This window comes from Battus philenor, unplaced genomic scaffold (assembly GCF_028537555.1).
Source record: "Battus philenor isolate CCGP_79_NKW_IND1 unplaced genomic scaffold, ilBatPhil1.0.hap1 SCAF_16, whole genome shotgun sequence".
NCBI lineage: Eukaryota > Metazoa > Arthropoda > Insecta > Lepidoptera > Papilionidae > Battus > Battus philenor.
In genome coordinates, this window is record NW_027181678.1 from 7766738 (window position 1) to 7791289 (window position 24552).

Consider the following 24552-nt stretch of genomic DNA (forward strand, 5'->3'; position numbering starts at 1 on the left):
CAATCCTTTAATGTTTTTGCGTGCTAAACTTGCGGAGATTTATAAAAACCCTTAGAAATGAACATGTACATACATTTACATTATTTTTACATACAGATATATATATACATACATTTATATATGTATATATATATATACATATATATATATATATAAATAATGTATAATAAATGCATCTATTTGTGTATGTAGACATATATAAATATTTATATTTGTATACTAAATATATTTAAAATAGAATCGTGGTTTTCGAAAAACTTTAAAATGTTTAAAAAGCCACGTTTCTCTTCGAATACGATTGCAATAAATACGTAACTGTTGCCAATTAAAACTTATTCTTTGCATGATAAAAGGTTAATATCCTATTAGAGATCAAGAAGTGTAAAAACTGAAGCACGTTTTGAACACGTGATTCAGAGGTCAATCTTTATTTTAGTTACAATTGTGTGCTGAATTTATTTTGTTTGGTATTTATATTTAAAAAAAATATTTATTTTTGGCATTATATAAAACAAATACCACCAAAACAGTTTCACGTTTATAATTTAACACCGAAATTAACATGTAGAATAATTAATGTATTCTCTGTAAATATGTCTATCAAATGGAAGAGTTAAATTAAATGGTAAACAAAGTTTAAATACTAAAGGGTTGAACGCAAGGCAAATATAATAAAATGGAAAAATAATTTTGGTTTCCTTTATTATGATCGTAAACATTTTCAATAATTTGTACAGGCTTTCCCATAAGTCAACGTCAACCAAAATCAGGCGATGGGACACTAACAGTGGCTGAGTTAATTAAAAATGCAAATATATATGATTTTTTCCAAGGTAGTATGTAGTAATAATTTTCCGTACATAGTTGGATAAAAAGAAAAGTTTATTTTTTCTTTCCAATTCATTGGAGTAATTTTTTTTTCTTGCACAGATAGGTGACTTACGTTAGCATGGAAAAAGAAGATAATTTAATAAAAATTTATAGTTGCAGTTGTAGAAAGAATAAGATAACATAAGATACATATATATTTTTTTGTATTAGCCACTACAATGCTATTGAAATTCTTAAGAAAGTGCAGAGAGTTCGGAGCCGAGAAAAACAGAGCATGAGCACTGCGGCTGCATGTTTTAACATCAGATTAACGAAACGGAGCGGACGGTCCTCCCGTCCGCTTCGCCGTGTGCATGCCCCAGGCGTGGTATAGCGGTTTGCTACCACTATACCTTCCCTGCCACGCGATTCCTGCTTCACCTTCATTGTTTTAATAGCTTAATCATATGAGATTATTTTGTATTTGTCATTTATAAAAGTTTAGGTTACTTGTAACACGCCACCTACTGAGAAGAAGAAAAAACTCAGTGGAGTTTGGGATTTTTTTTTTGTGAATTTCTCAACAATTCATTTTTTTCCTAAAATTAGAACAACTCTTTTCCAAACATTTTTATCGTGAACCTTTTCTAACATAGAATTAAACCTTTTGGCAGAGCCCGTACTTAACAAATTTCTTGAATTTACATACGAATCAATTAACCGTGTCGTTTGGTAGTTTGTTATAAAATCGTATTTATTATACACATACCTATAAATGAGTACCACTTTATGGGACCTGCTATTAAGTTTGGGTACAGTTAGTTTACTATTATTCATTAGATTATGTTTAACAGCACTATTTGTCTTAAATTTACTTTAATTTAGCACATCCTGTTTACCGATCATTCATTCTTAAAAGTAATTTAGCAAGAATTCTAATAGTATTCTTGTTGGCGTAGGTTAATAACAGTGCACAAGTGTCTTAATTTGCAATACTGCATAGGATTTTGTAATTAAAACTGAATAGCATCCCCTTTTTAGTTTTTGCACATCACTTAAAGGTGTTGTGATTTCGTATAAGAAAACTATATTAGTGTAAAAAGTAACTTACAACGTGGAACAACTGACAATTATTAATGCTTGTGGGCTGGAGAAAGAGATTTCAAATAAAATCCATTCCATTTTGATTTACTTACGAAACGTCTTCGGAAATTGACATGACGACCAAAATGAGTAATAGTAAGTTGTCTTATTTTTTTCATCACCCTATAATAAACAAAATTTTGTACTAGTGTTATCATACACATAACTTCTTACGTTTTATTTTAAAATAGTAATAAAATGATGTCAATATTTTTTTACGTAATTAGTTTCAAAAATATATTTTTTTACTTGAAGAAATTGAAATGAAAACATTGATAAATTATTTAAGAATGTAATAGCGTGATTTACAGTGGTTTTTCTACAGTTTAAAGTAAATCTATTTCTACATTTTAAATAATTATATCAGCAACATGTGGTATGTGCGTCTGTATTTACACTGAATGTTATAAAAACAAATGATTTAAAAATATATAAAAATAAATTTCGAATACATTGTAATTTAGAGATATTTACAGAATATTTACAATTCATTATCTACAAATTCAAAGCAGGAAGAAACTTTAACATATAACTTTTTTTACGTGATCACAGATCACTTTATATTTTATTATATAAATAAGGAAATTAGTAACTAAGGAAATTTCTATCTACAATGTGAATATATTTTGTTATTAACATATATTACTTGCATAAACAACGAAAGAAAAACGATTATGCGATTTAAATAAATTGTTAGTAGAGACATGTTTTATAAAAAATAGTGTCTTATTTATTTTAAATAAATACTTAACAAAATAAGTTTAATATGGTAATAAAAGTGTTCCTAAATTTACCAGACCATAGGAATTTATAAAGCTAATAGTTATTAAACATCAGTTGAAAGTTTTACTAACTTTTAAGAATAAGAAGACGACTTTTCAATCACGTTAAACTAGGTTTATCACTCAGAAAATAAAATAATATATTTTCATGATTTAAATAAAAATATTAATAGTTTTTGTGATAAATTTATATGAAGATATGTTAAGATTAACAGTACAGGTAGCACCTATGACAATATATATGTATTTCTACTACTTTCCTATTGCTTTCTATGTCTTTACACATTTATGCTTCAGTAACTATATGAGAATCGATTGCTTATGAACTAAAATTTCTATTTAGCAAATTAATATGTACATTGAGTTTACAGAATAAGCATTTATAAATCTAATAGTTTATCTACCAGTAACAGTGTTACGAATGTGAATATGAAAAATTGTACATCTTTTTTCTAACGACTGTAGGTGAAGTGTTCGAAGCATATTCTATTATTTGACTATAATATATTTGTAACTTACACAAAGTATTTATATCGTGTTACACAGGTGTACATATTAAGAAAGTTAATGCAATATATATTAAGATTGAAATACAGTCCAAAGCTTCTTTTCTTTCAATGAATTCATTACATACGATAAATGAAATAATGACATCTTATAGCAAATAGTTAATCTATGGGGATATCACTCTTGAGATTAAAGAATTATCTCTTTCTGTATATTTAACGATCTGTTGAAGAAAGTCTACGTATCACACAGGATAATTGGTTGCAGGTGTAAAACTTTTGAAGGGGTGTATAGTTCATCACAATCAAGGTTACAGAAATAACAACGTGAATGAATGATATTTTAGCATTTTCAAAATGCATATTAGTACATATTAAAATTAATTATTGTTTTATATCTGTCGCTGTAGACTCACTAGCTCTAACTATAACTCTAACACTAACCAAAGTTATTGGCAAGTCGTATTCCAATAAAGTTCCAGAGTAACCCCTTATACTGAGAGATTGGAAATAGGTTTTACGCCTTTAAAATGCTTAAAGTTTTTTGCTGAGAAATGAGTCGTACCTCCTTCCCTCAAAAGTCTTTTACACCTACGACAATCACCCTATGTACCTTATTGATATCTGAAGGACGTGACTTAATAGTAAAACATTGTGTTTTTAAGCATTAACTAAGGAGAAAAAGTATTAATATGATAATACATTAATATGATATGATAATATGATATTACATTTAGTGAGCGGATAAAACATATGTAGCGTTGGCAACTGTAGTTGTGATGGGCGGTACCGTAGGGAGAAGAGGCGTAGGGTATATTCGACAAGGAGCTCCAGCGGGCGGGCCCAGCATACTTAGTAACAAGTATGAGACCAACGACCCCGATAGCAGTCCGCCATTGTATGACAGTGTCATCATGTTTCCTGAAAGGCAATCTTATAATTTTGGCGGCTACATAAATTAACACATCACAAAAATAAAAGTCCTTACATATTAATCTTATACTTTCATGTTTCAAAAAATTATCCATAACATTTTATTATTTAGCATTATTGCCAATGTTGAATGCATTCTAACCTCCGTGAATTTATGCTATAACAAATCAAGATGTCTCTTAATTAAATAATTCTTCTTAATAGGTATTTGTTACTTACGAATTTGTTATGTAAAATAAGTTTCAAGGCATCTGTTGAAAATTTTCTGACCTACATCAGAAATGATATTATATACCTACCAGCTATTTCTCGATGTTCGCGACCGACACGAGATGGCGCCATAATCATCGGCACAGAACCAAAGAGCCCGTTAGTAAATCCCAGAATTACAGAGAACATTATGGGGTACATCTGCAAACAGTAAAAATATATTTTCAAAAATATTATTCACGGGGAATTAATAAACTTCAAATTTCTTATGTACTACCTGGCTATTTTTAACGTTTCAGTACAAAATACATAATGGAGAACGGGAAATGTTGAACTCGTCAAATTAAATTATTATATATTTTTATAATGGTCAACAGAGAACTCATTTGTTTTTTTTATATATGATTTGCGATTGGAGTTATTCGTCCTCAATATTTAGGTGAATAATTAATTGATGTGTAATTTTTTTTTTACAAAAATTAAGTCCGCCTTCGTTTTGGACTGCGCTGTAGTTTACTTTCATTTGGTTCATTAACGTTAAAATATCCCTAAGTAATCTTTTTTATTATGTCGATTGGACTCATTGTAAAGAATAAAACTGATGGAATACAAAAAATGATTAGACAGTAAAACTTACATCTCCAACAATATGGGGTGAATGTCTGGGGGCGGCGCAGAGCAGTAACAACGGTACCAACAGTAGGCGCAGTCCACTAGCCATTAGTAGCTGACTACGACTCCATTCATATGGCCAGGCAGCAGCTATCTACATTTATTAAAAAAATAAAACATTTTAAGTATTGAAGAAACAATTTGAATTCATGATTTTCTCATATTTTCTAAATTAATTAATTTATTTCTTAAACGAAAATATGGATTAGTAAAGATATTATTTTTTTCTTAAAGAAGTAATAAAGGAATAATACAATTTCTAACCAGAACTTATGTTTAGTCAATCATTGTACATACATGTACAATGTAAGAGGAAAAAATCAAACTTAGAATAGACATCAGTAAAATATTATTGTTTATTTTAAGAAATAAGTAGTTAATTACATGGTTATTATTAAAATATATGTAAATACGTTTGAAGTGGCAGCGGGCACATCGACCATGCAACAGATGACAGACAGAAAGGTTCTTAAAAAGCGCGTAGATGAGACATGGGTCGCGGGAAGTCATTGAATGCGGCCTGCGCAAGAAGAGTTATCGTGGTGACCGCTGGGAAGGCCCACATGATGATGATGTAAGTACGTTCGAATCAGGAACAGTCGTAATTATTATTATATAACCCTAAGGTAACCTATGTGGGAAATCTGTGTATTACAGTGGACTTTTTGGGGCTGAAATGTTAACGATGATGTGCAATGCTGTTACTTTATACTTTGACTATATTAAAAAATCTGTAATTGAATGTTTTTCGCTTTATAAAATTCTGACCTTGCCAATGAAGTCGAAGAAATTAAACGCAGACATGAGAACTATTGGCATCCAAGAACCTAGACGACATGATGGTACTTCGGAAGCGATGCCTGGATAAAGACTGAGTGTAGTGAAGTAAACCAGTCCGATGGATACCATATATGGATAAATTGCACGCGCAACGGCCCATCTGGCTAAGACTCCACCTGAAATGAAAGTTTTTATACTTTATATGTATAAAGGTAAGTCTTTATATATATAAAGAATCAGAAAAAAATAAAATAAAGCGTCAATTAACTGTATATTGGTGGAAGGACAGCCCAAGCCCAAGGTGATCGTTGTTACTTCAGTTCACTAAATTGGAAATAAGGATATAAATGTTGCGTATCGCTTTTATTTTGCAATTAATAGCGATGTAGGAATTGACGTCAAAATACAGTTTTTGGGCTTGTATAATTTTAGATGTTATTAACACCTCTGGCGATAAAATATGTCGTATTGAAAATATTTATATGTAAACGAGGGACGTGTACCTAAATGAAGTTAAAAGAGCTGGATCTCGAATAGTTAGTCCAGAGCATATGTACGAATCTTGGCCTTGTGACCCATGCAAGTCTACAGCTAGGAATGACTTGACACCGATGCCTCGCTCAACAAAAGTACTGAGGACTACCACTGAGAAAGTTTTAAGAAAATCTAAAAAAAACGGTTTCTCAATGGAATCAATAGGCTTATGAATCAGTAATAAAGAAAATAGTAAATCACGCCAAAGATAGCAAACTTAGGAAAGCCCGAGAAAGAATATAATTATAAATAAAATGAAATGGTTATTGTTATGTAATAATATAATTAAAAGGAATGAACTCCAACTACTTTAGGAATTCTTAGTGGCTGTCATATTAGTATATATCGTTAACACACCTCTTTACAATAAATGAAATAAAAAAATGTAAGACGTCTTACGTTTAAAGCTCCTCCATGATGTTGGTCGTTCAGGTGATTCAAAAACTACATCTTCTACTTTGTAGGAGGGTCGAGGGGTTCGCAAGACTGCTGACGGCGAGGCAGACGGCTCTGACACACTGGGTGGAGGCGACGCTAGAGGAGCTGTTGCAACCGGAATTGTCGCCGTAGGTGAGTATACGGGGTTTGCAAAACTGAATGCGTTTTCGCCATCACCTTAATTGAAAATGAGTAGAGATTAAATGACTAAATAAAATAACATTCTTTAATTAAAATAACACGCTAAATTATAAGAGTATGAATGTAGTATTAAATTTCTTACGGATTTATTATAATTCATCGTGTTATTTCAGGCCCATGTATTGAAATGATAATGTTTTGATTATTTCAAGTATAGTGTTACGCAACCGTCCTTCCCGCATTTATTTAAACGAGTTATTATTTATTAAATTTCTAGGTCAGGAATTTTAGGTTCAGGGTTTAGGAAATACCTAAGTTCTCATTAAATCAAAATCGAGTACTCATCGAAAATAAGTAATTATAAAATAATCTTGGATGTTATTATTTAAATTATATACGGGAAGATATAGATGATGATGTTAAAGATAAGTTGATCTCCCTCACCTATTTTACTAGTAATCGAAAAACCATATTCGTCTCATTTACTAGGAACTAACCGGAATAAAAATATGCAAAGGTGGTCCATCTGTAGAGAACTGAAACTTGCGACAGTAGGTCGCGGATTGAGATATCAATACGGAATACAATATTACATAATTCACACTTTGTACATTAATTATATAGGAATGTATATGTACATGGTCAAGCACAAAGAAAATTCACAGTCTTTCCCGAAAACCACCATGAATGTATCTGGACTGTAGAGATTTTTTGGTGATTTTGGATCGTATATCGTGGGTTCGATTCCCAGGGAACAATCTTATAAAATTTATAATACCATATAGCGATCGCCAACCCGCCTGCCAAGCAAAGATGATGATAATATATCTCCCCATAGATTTGGGGGGTCTTTGAGGTAAGATCTGTTTGCCGTGGGAATTTATGGGCTAAAATGAAGGTTGTAACGATCCAGAACAAAACTTATTTGCCTTAACCATCTACTTTTTTTATGGAGAATAGACATGTTGTCTATTATTACAAAAACATTTTAAGCGTGAACAACGATGATTATGTAGATATAACTAAAGAAACACTGTCAAGAAACGTGAAAATTAAATTGTATTATGTTTATGTCAGTTAATTATCAATCTAGATAACTCATTACTTTTACATCGCTTCGTAAAAATACAAATTAATTTAACACTTTTTATCATACACAAGTAGTGTAATAACAAGCGGTGTGCTTATTTAGATCAATCTTTTACAGATAAGTATAAAAGTTAAATAATCCATACCAGTGCCGGTAGTAGAGAGTGCTGGACTTTGTAGCTTTAACACGCCGAAAGCACCGTCACCCGCTTCACTTTCCATCTGAACAGTGATATTTTTAAATTAATAGTATAAATTATATTATTATAATATTTAACTGAAGATATTTTTTTATTTAATTATGTTCTGTTATGCTGTATAAATATTCTATTATGTTAATAAACTCTTTATACATTTAAGTACACACAAACATACTTCACATATCCACACAAACACAATAACGATTAAATTACGAGTTAAGCGTGCAGTTAATAAATAGTACAGCTGCTAATGATATATAAGAATCACATATTGTAATTCTTAATAAATAAATATAATTAACAATTTATTTGTCTGGAAAGAGAGATATTAAAACTATAGCTGGTGTTATTGGAGAAGTTTTTATGTCATCAATATTTCATAAATTTTTATTTATGTTACAATGTTGTATGTAACATATGTTTGCTGGTTGTCTCTTATGCTAGAAAAAAATACGTGCCAAAATCACCCTGTAAACAATCACTGTTTCGTTTGAGGGCGCCGTAGCTTATGAAATCAATCGACTAATGAGATTTCATTCAATTTATTATGCACAAAGATGACTTCTGATTTGTTGTTGCCCACAATAACTCATATAAGTAAAAATTAAATTGTTTTTTTGTTGCTAGGCACATAACTAAAAAACTCATCTATATATTTTTTTATTTGGCATTTTGTTTCCATATAATCCTCGAGTATTTCTTTCGAATGAAATTTTTTTCTGTCTGAAATTCTTGGTTTTGGATTTGCTAATGACGATGTACTCGTATCATAGAACACGCAAATACAAATATGTAATATAATTGATATGGCTGTTTGGTAAATACTCCAAGAGTAGTGCAAAGTTTTTACATGAGATACCGCTTCGTGCCAGGCAGGTTTTCTTCAACCGTAGATAGAAGCGTTGCTCCACTCTCTTTTACCGATATCATTCTCATTTATATTCTGGCACTAACTAATTTACTACTGAAATGGAACTAATGTAAGACCGACAATAGCTATCGGTCCAGTCAAGATAAGTCTTTAGGCGGCATCCTTGAGTCGAATTGCTAAACGTGTACTATAGTTTTATAAAACAGCTTAAGTTGTCCTCTCCCGGTATTTTGATTTGTTTCGACTAGCTACTTCATATAGTATCCGCCTACCGATCTTAGTCTCGGCTGCTTACAAATTTGATAAAAATCTATTACATAGCCCGAATCGGAGCTACATAGGAGGTTATTAACAGTGAGATTTAGCCAATGCGATCTCAGCACTCTAATTACATCTAATACGCAAAAATTGTATAAGTATGTCGTTGAAGTAATCAATGATGTAGCTGCTACAGTAGAAACTACGCACAGTTGCCCGGGTACTAGCCCGCGAGTTTTAGTCGACGGTATAAGCGAAGGCGGGTAGGAGAGGGAGAGGGTAGTCTTGTTGATATGCGTTGCGCCTTCGTAACGCCGCCGCAACGAAACGTCGCATTGACTAACGCCGAGATAAACGAGCCATTCACAGGCGGCGCGAATCTCAAAATACTTTACGATATTATTTCCTATAAATAGCAATGTAATAGCAATGTCAATACAATAATTCTGTATAGCACACCCATTCTGCTAAAGATTGAGAAGAACTCCTAAAGTTCTCTGTAGCTAAAAAGATATTTCAAATCTTATATCTGTAAATTTAGGCAGTGACATAATAATAAAGAACATATTTGCTTAATATGCGAAATTATATTAAACCAATAGTTTAAAAACACTGCATTATGCACACCCTGTCTTGTAAAATTAATTATATTTAAATTACATTTTAGACTGGCATACAGTGTTGATTAACACTAGAAGTTTTAGAGAAAGAAAAATTTTAAACAGTTACGAACAGTAGTCATTAGTAGCTGTACATACAACCACCTGAATGTGGGACCAATGTGACAGTTCTTTTGTGATGGTATTTTAGCGACACCACAGTTATGGTTATGTTTTTTTTAATTGTCGAATTTGTTACTCAAATTGGACTTCACATTAAAATTAAACGTCGACAGAATTCTTATCCGACAGGAGGTACTCTTAGTCAATAGGTGTTTAAAGTTAATGAATGGATGGAGCTTCATTATAGCATGTGAGACAAAACTATGGAAAGATGAATTTAAAAGCTATGTGTTTATTTATTTGAGAAACAATATTGTTTTACTTACCAGTGTAGCATCTTCATTAGGATTTAAATGTAACTGAATACGCCTTCTATGGCGAGATTCATTAGTTAACCTGAGGTAATATTGAACGAGCGGGTGTCGCATCATCACGTGGTGTAACATCGAATGACCGAGCAAGATGAGTATGGAGAACACGAAAAACATGAACGTGCTTCGTCTCGGCTGCCTAAATCCATACTTTGTTATTATACGATCCATAGACACCCAGAACCCGGCAGCGCCTGAGAAAAATTTAAAAACCATTATGCTATTGTCGCATTTCAGGCGTCATTTTTGCCTCTACTATCAATAAAGCTTTTAATATTCACACATGTCACTTAGTCTAAGTGCATTATATACATATAAATCGCCGTCATCACATATTTATATAATAGTCATAACAACTTTCAAACTCCGATCTTATCTTATTTATAATTATTATACGTCTCTTTTATCTAAAGTTATTCACTAATAAAATAGGATAATCTTTTTAAAAACCAAAATTAATTATACATTCAAGTTGAATTTTAAATAAATTAAGTACACAATAATAATAAAACGAATAAATAAAACGTCAAAAATTATTTAATTAGGTTAAAAACTGGGAGATTTATTATTTAAATTTAGTGGATCCGTGGGATATCATGGTTTAACTTATTTTTTATCTGCATAATCCCGTCGTTAAAAAACGCTAATGAAATATATAAATTCAATATTATTTTTAGATGATAATATTATGTAAATTAATATTTATTAAAATAAATGAAGAGACAGAGGTATATTAATATCTCAAGGTCAAGGATACATGTAGGTTATACAATGCGAAATTAATATAATATTTCACGACAATCGGTTACATCAATCAATAATAATATCTCTTTATTCAATAAAGAAATATTTACTTTGATTTCTGAGTATTTTATACATCGTTGTAATATACAGGCTGATTGGAAATATATGTAAAATATTAAAAACTGTGGATGCTACCAATTAATGTACAGTATACCTTATAGAAAAGGCATTGCATTCAGAGATGTCAAACATATAGTTTTTTTTTTCTATGAAACACCCTGTTAATGAGAAAAAATACTAACTAAAAACATTTGCCCTGTTTTGAAAGTTTAATCAAATTATTATTGTTAACTATTTTTAAAGTATAAATAAATTATTTAAAGCCAAAAAACATAAAATAATGTGGTTTGAAAGGCATAGAATAACTAAAAAAATGCTTAATTCTATTGTTTACATGATTATAAAACGTAAAAATTGAATAAAATGTAGGGCGAAAAGGTGTACTGCATGCACAGATCATAAAAATGAATTTCTCGTTTTAACAGTTTTCTTAAAAAGTATAGTAAGTAAGAAAAAAAGCGTGTAGCGCAGATCATGAGGTTCCGTTTTTGAACAATGTGAGCAACTTGAAAGAAATCATTAAAAAAAACTCTTTTAAAACAAAATCCGAATTATTATTTTATTGTTTAATCGTTTTATTAAAACTTTATGCCAATAGGACATTTTTTATTTAAGTTTAAAATCATGAATCTGCCACCAGACATCCTTTCTCCTTATCCCTTTTTTCGTAAATCTCATAAATTATATAGATTATCTGTATCATATATTTTAATACATGTAGATTTTATTTTAAAACTTAATACATCAAGTAATTATACCTTATAAGATTTCATCTTTGATGTAAAATCAGTTACATACGTATATACTTACTTTCTCCGGCCATGACTGCTTGCGTATATCTCGGCGGTAAACATCCGGTAAATCCGTAGTACGAGGCTTGTTGTACAGTGCAGCCAAAGGCGACAACACCTATTGCTACCAAGTTGATAGTATAAGAGACATTTGATGAAAATCCATCCCAGCCAATATTGCATATAGCGACGAACAACATCGTTGCTAACGACAGTAATATACCTGAACATATTAATATTAATAACGTTAACAATCATTGCAAAATATCGCATTAGTAATACACTTTATAAAATCATTGTGGAGTATCCAAATATCGACTTCATACTCAAATTTTTAAGTAAAACTTTATATGAAAAAGAAAAGAAATGGAAACAGTGCAAAACCTTATTATTGCATAAATTATGAGGTTATTTTTAATTGGAACCAATTAGTTTATAGACGAAGATCTTTGAGATTGTCATTTGTGACTTGACGTTAATTTTTATTTTGCATTAGACTATTATTATTCTTTATTCTCTATTTAAGGGTACTTTTCCATTAGCGAGGAGCAAATACCGCTAACAACAAATCTTTTCTTTGTTTCGGGATGGTGGTATTCCGGATGTTCAAGAGAACCTGTCTGTGGGGAGGGCAGGGTTATGTGGGATTCCCACTCACTAAAACCCCCTTGGTGTTCGTCCTCTGCGCTTTGTGAAGGACTGCGGGAGCTCTAAGTTAAGGGACACCCACAGACAGTTACGCTGTACTATTTTGAATAGCTTGTCCTGGCGTAAACTAACAGCTAAGCTAACCTAACCTATCCCAATTCAGTTGTTCTAAATATATATCGAAACTAAGTAATTTTAACAGGTATTTCACTGTACAAACGTCGAGATAACGTCCGCTGTTCAATCATGTATATTGTGTATGATTTTTCTCTAACGCCTGGTTAAGGGAAAAGTATCCATGCAAATTAATTATTATACATAAGGTAAATTATAAAAATTAAAATTAAATGACATCTTATTCACATTATGGTTTGAGCTAATATATTAGAAAAGAAGAGGAGAGATCCTCTCTAAGCGACCAGAGTCTGCTCAAGAATCGAGATATTATACATACCAAATGTAATCCTAGTGTTGTATGTGAAAAGATCTAACAGTAGATTATTGGTGACCACAGCGACGCATGCTGACGCTATGTAGACCGTTGACATATCAAACATTATTGTTGTGTTAGGGTAATGATGTTGGAAATAGTCGACCGCCATAATAAAACTGAAAAAAATAGTTAATATATCATCAATTTAAAAATATCAGCATCTCTTGTTTCTGCTTTACATTCATGGTAAATAAAAAGTACCGATGTAATGTTTATAGAGAAATTTGAAATACGAATATAAATTCCATGGCCATGTTAGAAACTGATGGCCAAAAAAATGTAATCCATTATCTTAATATTCTTTTTAAAAGTGTATAAAGTATCATATATCGATTATAACTCATAACCAATCTATATCTATATCGGGTTTTTTCCCCAACTTTTTAAAGTAGCCATTATTCATTCTATCCACAAGAGTGGTGCAAGAGATTGTGTCAATAATCAAAGTTCCATCTCTGTTCTGCCAGCACTCTCCAAAACTTTCGAGGTCGTAGATCGACGACTTGTCGTTTCTAACGAAATGGAACATATTTTTTACATTACTATTAAATTTACAATGTGTGTTCAATTTTCTTAGTCTAATTCAATGTATCCCGATTTTACAGAAGTCTGTACGAACCAAAAGCTTCCACTCTGAGCGATTCGCAAGTTATATCTCTTGGAGATAGATGAGTTTCAAGAAATTACGAATATATAGTTCATCTATCCATAATTTCTGACTATGAAAGCCTGCATGCCGCCCTAATGTCCTAAACCTGCCTTTAGTAATCATATTCTAGACGAAATTTAACTATTTCAAATTTATGATAGATAAATTCCAACTGATCAAAACTTTGAACGGGTGCATTTATAGCTAGCTCATTTGCCAGCATTGAGCATTAAAGCTTTTAGACCTATTTCCAATTATCCTGCATAAAATGAAATCACTCTAAAATATGTATTGGATTGCGACAATAACTTTGGCAGTACAAAGTCTGCAGAGATATTAATCAATAATTTTTATGTACCATATATTAAATGACAGCCAATAAGATGATACATCTAATCCTTTAAGGCTGTTACACCTATAAACAATTTTTATAGTATAGCCAACATTCATAACGATTTAAGTATTGATCTCTTTACTATCGTTATGCGATGTAGATCAATATAAAACATAATAGGTAAAAAAAAATCTTCAATATCAATTACAATAACACAACTTCTATCTAATGCTAACTTGAACTAAAATTTGAGAAATGAAGAAATTTGTCCCTTAATTATATTCTACTCGCAATAGTTGAATGGCATCTGTAATTACACATGTACGATATGAGCGGTGACACTGAAACAATATACATTACTGACCTATGCTCATTAAATCAGTTTTAAATAGTATCACGACATGAGCTTCTTAAACTTTTTGTCGACGAAGACCACGCTGAAAGGTGATGCACATATGTATATTTTAAGTTGGCGCCAATTAATGAATATAATATCAGAATGAAGTACGTAAAAAAATAAATAATTCCCTATTTGAATTTTTGAATTATTTATTTTAAGCCAGTTCTAAGAAATTTTAATGTTACTAATGAATACATAATACGTAGGAATGAGCAAGTGGCTAACCACATTTTTTATACCAGAAGTAACGATACAAGGGCGATAACCTAATGATGAATGAGGCGCGCAAACAGGTTTTGCTACAAAATGTCTTTTAGTACGAACTTCACCATATAGAAATACAGGATACCTGTACCAACCGTATTTTACTAGCAACTGCAACGTCAAATTATCACAAACATAGTGGTGAAGCTTACATATTACCAATTGACAGTCTTATTGTTTTGAAGTAGTGTCTTAAAAAAATATATAACGAGACTGTCTAATGATGTTTCAATGTGCGGTATATTCTATTCAAAAAATAAATACTTTAAGAAACAGCAAATAACGTAATACATAAAGAAACATTTTCGTTATTCGGATAGCTACTTATTAAAATTAAATATTATTTACTTTCTATCAGTTTGTATAAAATTAATTATTATTTACTTTCTATCAGATATATAGAGTTTGTACTGTAAAAAGTTTCCGACCTGTTGCAATCCAATATAAAAAAAAATTAACATAATTCAGTGATCACTACATAATTATAAAGGCTGATTGGATATAGGTGTAAAAACTTTAAAGCTTTTTGTTGACAAATAAGCTTTATGTTCATCCCTTTACAGCCTTTACACTTATACCCAATTACCCTGTGTATAAAAGTTTTGAACATCTTTTGGGTATCTATCTAATATGTAATCTGTCACGGAAAAAATAAATTGTTTTTAAAAATTATTATCGGATTAATAAAGATAAACATTCCTTATTTAAAAGAAATTGATTTTAATATTTTGTTTTCATTACATGTGAAATACAAAACAGTGAGTTGTCATTAACAAATATCTAAAACATGAAATCTTTAATGAAGTTTTAAAATCTTTCTATTTATTTGTCTGTGGTAGTCTCTTAAGCTACTGTGCCAATTTTGATTATAAATATCAAAACATACGTTCAAGTTACGTATGTGATTAAATAAAAAAATGATAAGTCCACTTTTAACCTTTCATATTAAGCCATTATTTATAATTTACGATATATTTCTCGATGCATACTCTAGGAGTACTAAGTTGATATCATTCCTTAAGATATATCTTAAAATTTTAAGGAATTGTTATATCTCAGCATTTCGTAGAAAAGATCGCATGATGCGATAGTGGTGGTTAAAATTACAGTGTATAGATTTACATGTAAATAAAAATACATGTTTTATTTTTTGAATACTGCTTTTTACGTCGTTATGTTATAAGCTCTATTATCAAGTAAATCTCGTCTTACCAGCAGGTAATTTTGTACAAAAGGATTTGTCTACGTAAAATCATCAATTAACCCTTATATTATTATTTTGATTTTAATAATTATTATTTAATGTTGAAACTTTAATGATTATATTCTAAAAAGAACTTAAAAGTAACTTTTGATCAAAATCGGTGAACGGGCATGCTCAGTACAAGTACATGCAGATAAGGGTCTAATGGTACTCCAAAAATATGTGTTTATACCTTACCTGTTAAAAGGGAGGAGAAAGGCAGTCCCCGCTACAAAAAGAGTTATGTATACGGAATTGTATCGGTCAGGTGGCGGCTCGACAGGTTCTGGAATTGCAGCTAAGGGTTCACCTCGCGCCGCTCTTATTGCGTCTATGCGGGCATACCCGCGACCTAATGTCTCATTCATTTTTCCTATTTAATGTTATCCACTCTCAAACTCATTACTTTATTGCTTATTTTTTTTAACCTATTATAAAAGCCAAAGCTAATTTTAAAAATTCGCCGTTGAGCAGGACACGAATATTTATTGAAGTACTATATAACGTTGATTTCACACAAAACGGGAAAGTTAAATTGATCTCACATTATTCTAATAACGTCTGATAAACACCTTTTCCTATTTATTACACGGCACCATTAGTAAACAAATATTTTTTTCTGACGGGCGTTTCAATTAGTTTTATATTTACGACGAATAATGTTTTTATCCAATGCATAGCAAATTTGTGAAATTTTAACTACACTTTTTTACCTAGTTTTAAAAAGTATAATTGTCTCCGTAATAAATGGAGCCGGCTCTTCTTGACAGGGAATTGTTAAAGTCAAGGCTCTTCACGCATGCGTGTCATACATTGATTTTTAGAGATGGGACTTCTCTGAATAATTATACAGGTTTTCTACGGAGTACTGTTCATTTTTAAAATATATTAATCGTACCACTGTTCCAATAGCTTTTATTTACTAATAAATAAATGAAATAATAGAAACATAGATTTCTAAGAAGAAATATATACTTAAGCATGCATTATACCTAATGTTTAAAGTAGGATTGAACTGTACATGATTTACTAAATTTCAGAATATTTATATTTATATATATATTTATCTCAATCACTACAAAGTGTTAAAACCGTGGCACGAACATTATATTGAATTCTTTAGCGGAGAGTGTAATGCCATCATTAGGCTCTGTAGAAGGTAAGGGTTCACCGTCTGGTATTTTGAGTTGAAATTTTTGAAGAATATATGTCAGGAACAAAAATAGTTCAGATCGCGCCAAACCCTCTCCTATACAACGTCTTCTTCCTGGAGAAAGATGATAATTATTTTCGATACCGTTCTAATACTAGTGAGAAAGTTTGTAAAAAGAAAAAGACAGAAAGTATTTTTGAACTCTGGTGTTAGATGTAGGTTTGTATCATCATCTGACGTTGGGGCCTCGTTTGTATATATAATATAACATTAATAATAATCTCAGGATAGAAAACCTTAACTAACCTAAACTATACAATCAAACTAAACTTTCTCTCTGTGTGAGGGAGACTATTCTAATTATGGAAAAAATATAAAAGCCTGACTAATCTTGTCACCTTGTATTACTACAAAAATTTATAACTATTATTACCTGTCCCAAAAGGCATTAACCATTCATCTTGAATTAAATTTCCATTTTTCGTTATAAATCGATCAGGCCTAAATACTCTTGGTTTCTTCCAATGTTTTCCATTATGAAGATCGTAGAGTGCAAGAAGCAGAAATGTACCCTGCAGTAAAATTGGAATTCTTTAAAAGAAATAAAAATCACAGTAGTAAATAAATACCAAATATTTCTTCTAAGAAGTTGAAATATGCAATACATAATTCATTATCACAATCCCAGTCGTAAAATATCTCCTGCCAAATATAGGCCTCCTCCAAAGATTCACAATAGAACCGGCTTTACAGACCTCAAGGGCGTCTGTCTACCTTTAGGGCGGACGACTTGCGTTGTTTTTGCCAGTCCGTGGTGCCACTCCAGAACCTGGAGATAAGTTCCGGGACCTTTTCATTCAAATTTTTATTGACTAAAATGTTTAAGTGTTTTACCTTTGGTATGAGGTATTCGCCCAGTCTAGCGTCGTCTAAAGCCATATGCGGTACATTCACTGCGGCAATGGATGAGATACGTAAACCCTCCAAAATAACTGCCTCTGTGTAAATGAGCCTTAAATATAAATTTTATATAAATTGAAAAATTGTTTTGAAGTTTGTAAATTAATTGATAAAAATAATTAAATAGTAAATATATCATTTGTAAACAGTAAAAGAATAATAGTAACCAACTAACTTTTGTAATTAGATTACGGTATACCAGTAAATATATTTATTGTTGATCTGGTTTCTCTTTTCGATAATTCTTTTTTTTTGTTAACCTCATGTGCTATGGTTGCTCGTCATTAAAATTGTTATCAGTCTTATATTTTTAATTGCTTTGTGTTTGACTTTATAATATATTATAGTTAGTTTGGTTAGCTTAATAAATAAAAAAGAGTATACTTAGATCTGTCATTGAGCGTTGGAGATCGGCTGCGACCGATTACATTGTCGATTTCCATATGTAAGCGCGCTTGTACCTCGGGATCTCTTACAATATAAAGTAGTAAAAATACCAAAGTATTTTTAACAGTTTCCACGCCTGCTTCAAGCAAGTCTATGCATACAACTTGAAGTTCCTCATCAGTCACTAAAAAAACCATTGTTTTATGTATGACTTCGTGATTTTGTGAGAAAATTGTTAAAAAAAAATTATATCATAATTAAAAACAAAAAAAGTCATTCCTTTAACAAAGTGGTTTGAAAATCATCATAATCATCATCATTTCAGTAGTAGGATGTCTTTTGCTGAGACATAGGCCTTCTCCATAGATTTCCAAAGTGACCAACAAGGTCATCCTTGTGAGTGTACGTTCTACGGTGTGCTTGCGAGTCCGTAGTCTCCACTCCAGAACCTTAAGGACTTAACTTCTCTGTTTTCTCTTTCTCCTCTCAACTCTAACTGTTCTGTTCGATTTGGAAATACTAAATACTAATTCTACAGCCTTTTTTCCTGCTACACGTAGAGACCAAAATTCAGAAAAAATAAATAACGTAAAAATAATATTACTCATTTAAATTAATTATTGTTTACTGTATCTGTCCCTGCAGATTTTCTACAGCCAGAAGATATTAGATTATTGCATTTAGATAGTAAAAATAGATTAATGTAATATTTTTCTGAGCGTTCACTCTATACAGTTTTATAGAAGAGAGGTGTAAAAAATACGAATTAGAATTAATAAAAAATTACAATACGCACGTGAATTATCCCCCTGTTTGTTCATTTCGACAAGAAATGCATCGATGACATCTTTTGGATTATCGACATCAAGGTTTTTCCTGTGGTCATTTATTGTTTCCTAGAAGATTATAGAACATAAAAAAGGTATAAATACCGATCATTTCCGCTTTTAAAAAGAAACATACCGAATAGTTTTTTTTTTACTTTGAGAGCCTTTTTATATTCTTTAAAAACTATTTATGAAATTATTATGTAAATAAAAGATAATTTTGTTCAATATATATTTTATTATTTCAAGGAGGCCCTCTTGAAATAATTTTACATTACTTTTAAATTTAATGTCGATTAATTATATGTGACTATTTACAACACCTATTTTATAAAATATATGTGCAAATATTTTTAATGTAAACGCATCATTTTTAATTTGGCGTTATATTCAAAGGAAATTTTTGTAAATTGTTAAAATGTATTTGTTAATATGTGTATTTTACCGTTATAATTTTATAACATTTGATTTAAAATTAATTTTTGTTAATTAGTTGTATTTTCAATGGAACAGAGATTAACTTACCTTGATAAATGTATGTATAGACTTATTATCGTTTACGAGCTTCGTGTATCCTATTAAACCAGGTATAACATGCCTAAGAAATGGTAAGAAATTCAGCAGTCCGCCACTCATATCATTTGATGTGAAAGATTGAGCTATACAGTTGCACAAAGTTTTTAAACGTTCATCAGTTAGATCGTATCTGAAATTAAGGTGAAGTATTAATTATGTATGTATTTTTTATTATTTTAGACAAATTATTAACAACTAATGAATAAACGTATACGTAAGTATATGTCGAATCAGGAATCAGAAGAGAAGAGAAGAGAACGCAGAAGAACTAAAGTTATCGATGTAACTCAAACAATTACTCGTTTGAGGTAAGAGTGAGTGCGGCATATCGCTCGTGTAGACGTTGGGACTGGAAAAGTTTCTCAGTGGAGACCAGGAGTTTGCAGACGCAGCCTGGATTGGCTTCCCACTAGGTGGACTAACAACATACTCAAGGGCGCAGAAAGTCGTTGGATATGGTCAGCGCAAGAGCATCGGATTAATGATGATGATGAATAAATGTAATAAAATCTGATACCTAAAAAACATCTATCGTAGTCCTGAATGTATAATATAAGGTCAAAACTAGACGTTAAAAGACACAAATTTTTATATTGTGTATAAATAACCACATTTTACATATTTTAGAATTTAAATCTCAATAAATAAAAATTACTGATTTCTTCATTTTGACTTGGCCCGAATGAAGTGAACGCTGGGCTCGCCGGAGGGTCGTAAAGCATGTAACGTGTTAAGAACACTTTGTGAAAGATTAATGTTTTCTTACTCCTTTTGCTTTATTGCGAACGAAACGATTATATGACAGAATATCACATTGATTTCAGCCGTAAGACGTCCACAGTAGGTAGTGATCAGAATGTGATATACCGTAAACTGGTACCAATGCTTATTAAAGGTTATTTTGCATTTCCTGCCTTCTTCAAAAATGTAGTGTTCTATAAATAACAGTAACAATTTCATTTCCTTTCATCATTTGCATTCACATGTTTGTAAATAATACAAATCTTCTAGGCAGAATATTGCTCTCTTTTGAGAAGATTTATACAATTTTATAGTCGATTTATGAAATTTTGTGAATTTTTAAAGATTATACCTAGTTATTAATATTACGTAAACGGACTTATTAAAATTGAATTATATTCTCGCCAGCTTTTCCATCTAAACTTTGTGGCAGTCACATATATTTTAAATGATACTAATGAATATTTATTTTGATAGTAAGATCATTCGATTAGTTTAGTTATATCTAATTTGTTGTACGATGTTAATAATCTGGTGTGAATCAAAAGCAAACAAACCTTTATGTAAACAAACCTTTTTCCCGCCACTAATTGCCAAACGATATTAACAGTACATATACTGAATAATTCGTTTACACGCACAGCATTTCCACTATAATCATCGAGCAGTTTAACAAGTGCTTGACATTCCTCACTTATCTGAGAATCCATAGCCTTCGAACCGTAGCCGTAATGTTTCAAAAACTTTAAAACAGTGCGTCTAGTTTTATTCCAGTTGGGTCCATCGTTAAACACTATTCCTGAAAGATTAAATTTATTTCGGAACAAGAAATTTACCAATGCGAACCACCAAAAAAGTCCATCGAATTGTTTTTGTTTATTATTATTGGTATCTTAATAGAATGTTTCTTTTCATCATTATGAGGTGCGAAACTATGTTCTTCCTAATTTAAAATTATCAAAAGATCTTTAATATGTTTCGTAAAAAAATCATACACAGAAACGTACCAAGTTTTTTCCCAAAGGATCTTATTAAATAGAAAAAACCGTCGGGTCTGCCTTCAAATACTTCTCTCGATGAAACTTCTCTTATATAATCTTTTCCTGAAACTATCACCACTTTGATAGACCCAAGTTTTAAACCCACAATATCGCCATATTTTTGAGACATCATTTGCCATACGCTATGACGGAATTTTAGTTTTCTTTTGTTAAACCAAACCGTCAGCATATTGCCAAAAACAGGCATAACAGGAGGTCCTAAAAATGTATTAATAAATTAGAGTTAAAGATTAAAAACATTTAACAGATGAAAAAATTTAAATTAACCTGGAGGAAAAGCGAGCGGTCTTTGAATTGATTGCTTAATAATAAGTAAAAACAAAATTACAATTGTGATTATGGTCAACATCACTGCACTGCACAAGATGAAGTACTGAAAGTATTTTCTCGCTGAAGCAAATCTACTTTATAAGCGATATTATCGCAAAACGTCAAATAATCACGCCTTGTGTATTATGTAAATCAACGACAAAATAAGTTTTTCAATTATCTAAGATCTAGCAAGCACTCGAGTGTTCTGAAGATCAGTATCTTATTTATATGAATAATGAATCTTAGGAACTAGAGTTTTAAAAATAGATAACATTTTTGACCTTTTTTGTTTAACAACAAATAGTGTATTGACGTTATGGAAAAAATACCAATTTTGCTTTTATAATATATATATATATATATGTATATATAAATGTTTTTTAATTTATAGCCCATATTCATAAATTGATTTAATTTACAACATGTTTGTATGAATTAGGAAATAATGACATAATTTTTTAATTGTGTAAACAACTGTACAAATGCTAAATATTTAATTTAACAATGGTGGTCTAATATAAATCTGAAACCAACAAATAACTTAAAATAATCGCCAATGACGAACATAATATGTGGATGCGTGTTTATTAAATTTTATAAGACCTTTTCTCGACTTACCATCTAGACGAGGAAAATATTTGAGTTGTATGGTATCGATGACACTGCTCCAGCAAATTTTTGTAATTGAAAGCATTGATTATTCAAACTTTAAAGAAAATAACACCGATTCGTAATCTTTTGTGGTAAAAAACAACATGAAAAAAACCATATTTGTATAAAAATTAAAGTAACTTGGCTGGGACCTGATAATGCACGGTGTAAGGTCAATCTTTAGATTTCCACCTATTGTGGACTCTTCAGAATTCCCTAGGTAATGTCAGGTTACTTATCGTGTTTTTGGATGAGAAGTCAAAAAATCTACAAAATCTGTAAAAAGGGCATCGTTGATCATGACAATTTCCCAATTTCCAATAAGTAGTGATATATACATATCGGCAAAATGTCATCGAACTAAAAGGCACCGATGTGTCTGGTGGTAGATTTATGAGTTTAATACGATTATTTCAAAAATAAAAAAACGGTGAAGAGGGAAAATGATTCTGTTAGAATAACTGGTATTTTTAAGTGTAATGATTCTAACATAATGTACCTTGTCAATTATATACTGAGTATAAATTTCATTCGTTCTTGAGTGTAGAGATTCCAGGCAACTGCTTTGGCTATGAACACCCCATGTCTAGTCTATTTAAAATTACAAATTGTTCAAGATCTGTAAGAAAGTAACTTTTTTACTAAATTTTTTTTAATTACCGCCCCAAGTATACGCACTGTAAATCCCATTTTTGAAAGCGACGAGGCTTATTTTCTGCTAAACGGCCATGTCAATATGCAAACCTGCCGTTACTGGGCTAAAAGAACCCGCAACTTCCGACAGAAATATTAAAAATCATTGTATTGCACTAGGATAAATGTTTGGTGAGCCTTATGTAGAAATGAAATAATTAAACCATTTTTTTGAAAATTGCCCGAGGTCTTGCGACGAATATCAATAGTGAGGATTATCGACGCATGATTACGGATTTCTCTTGCTGAACTTGCGAGTTTATGCATCGCACGCATCAAACACGTGGTTTTAACAACATGGTGCGACTGACCACACGGCTAGAGCTTCAATGAAATGCTTACGGAAGCGTTCCCGTGACCACCGAGATTACCCGACTTAACTCCAAAGGATTTTTTATAAGAAGGTAGATCCAAAGATAAAGTTTACAATAACACTCTCCGAACTTTTTTGAAAACATGGTGTTCATCGAAAAATCAAGCTCCAATTGAAGATGAAATAAGTCTACCGGTGCGCGGAGTACAATGCTCGTTTTGTAGTGTGTGCGCCTCGACGGAAGACATATAGATGATACACTCTAAAAAAATGAAATTCGCATTTCTATTTCATCGTTCAATGCTTTTATTACAGCTATATTTTACATTTAAGTTTTGTTAACACACCTGCCACCAGATCCTATTCCTGTGCTGTAGTAAAATGTAAATAAACTTAAACAATCGTCTCGAATTTTCATGTAAAACGCAGACACGATCTTTTTCCTCAATCTAATAAATTCTTATTTCTATGTTTCCGAAAAACGTACAGGAGAAGATTATTTATTCATAGATTTGGGAAATTAAAAAGACAACAGTTTATTTAAATGAATAGATTAATTATTTACCTATTAAGTTAATTAAGTCAATAATATGTTGGTCAATTTTTGATTTGGTTTCCAATTTGAAATTATTTTTTACATGGAAAACTTCTACAGGTTTTTTTCCTTGTGGATATGTATAACAGTACTCCGTTCAAGAATGTCTTAGCAAGAATATGAAAAAGCAATATGGA

General features: G+C 31.1%; 2 protein-coding genes across 2 annotated transcripts; both read right to left on the minus strand.

Annotated features, from left to right (window-relative positions):
• Positions 1–3974: 3974 nt before the first annotated feature.
• Positions 3975–16514, minus strand: Ent3 (equilibrative nucleoside transporter 3). Its single transcript, XM_068762612.1, has 10 exons — positions 16345–16514; positions 13218–13372; positions 12135–12338; positions 10416–10654; positions 8185–8260; positions 6770–6985; positions 5825–6012; positions 5022–5150; positions 4474–4585; positions 3975–4162 (listed from the first exon to the last, which is right to left on the minus strand). Exons 1-10 carry the CDS (start codon positions 16512–16514, stop codon positions 3975–3977), a joined length of 1677 nt encoding a protein of 558 aa, XP_068618713.1.
• Positions 16515–17133: 619 nt separating this feature from the next.
• Positions 17134–22200, minus strand: LOC137919564 (farnesoate epoxidase-like). Its single transcript, XM_068762661.1, has 9 exons — positions 22119–22200; positions 21798–22049; positions 21364–21589; positions 19999–20179; positions 19443–19542; positions 18644–18830; positions 18194–18311; positions 17733–17871; positions 17134–17413 (listed from the first exon to the last, which is right to left on the minus strand). The coding sequence occupies exons 1-9, from the start codon at positions 22198–22200 to the stop codon at positions 17232–17234; spliced, it is 1467 nt and encodes a 488-aa protein (XP_068618762.1). The 3' UTR covers positions 17134–17231.
• Between the last annotated feature and the right edge of the window lie 2352 nt (positions 22201–24552).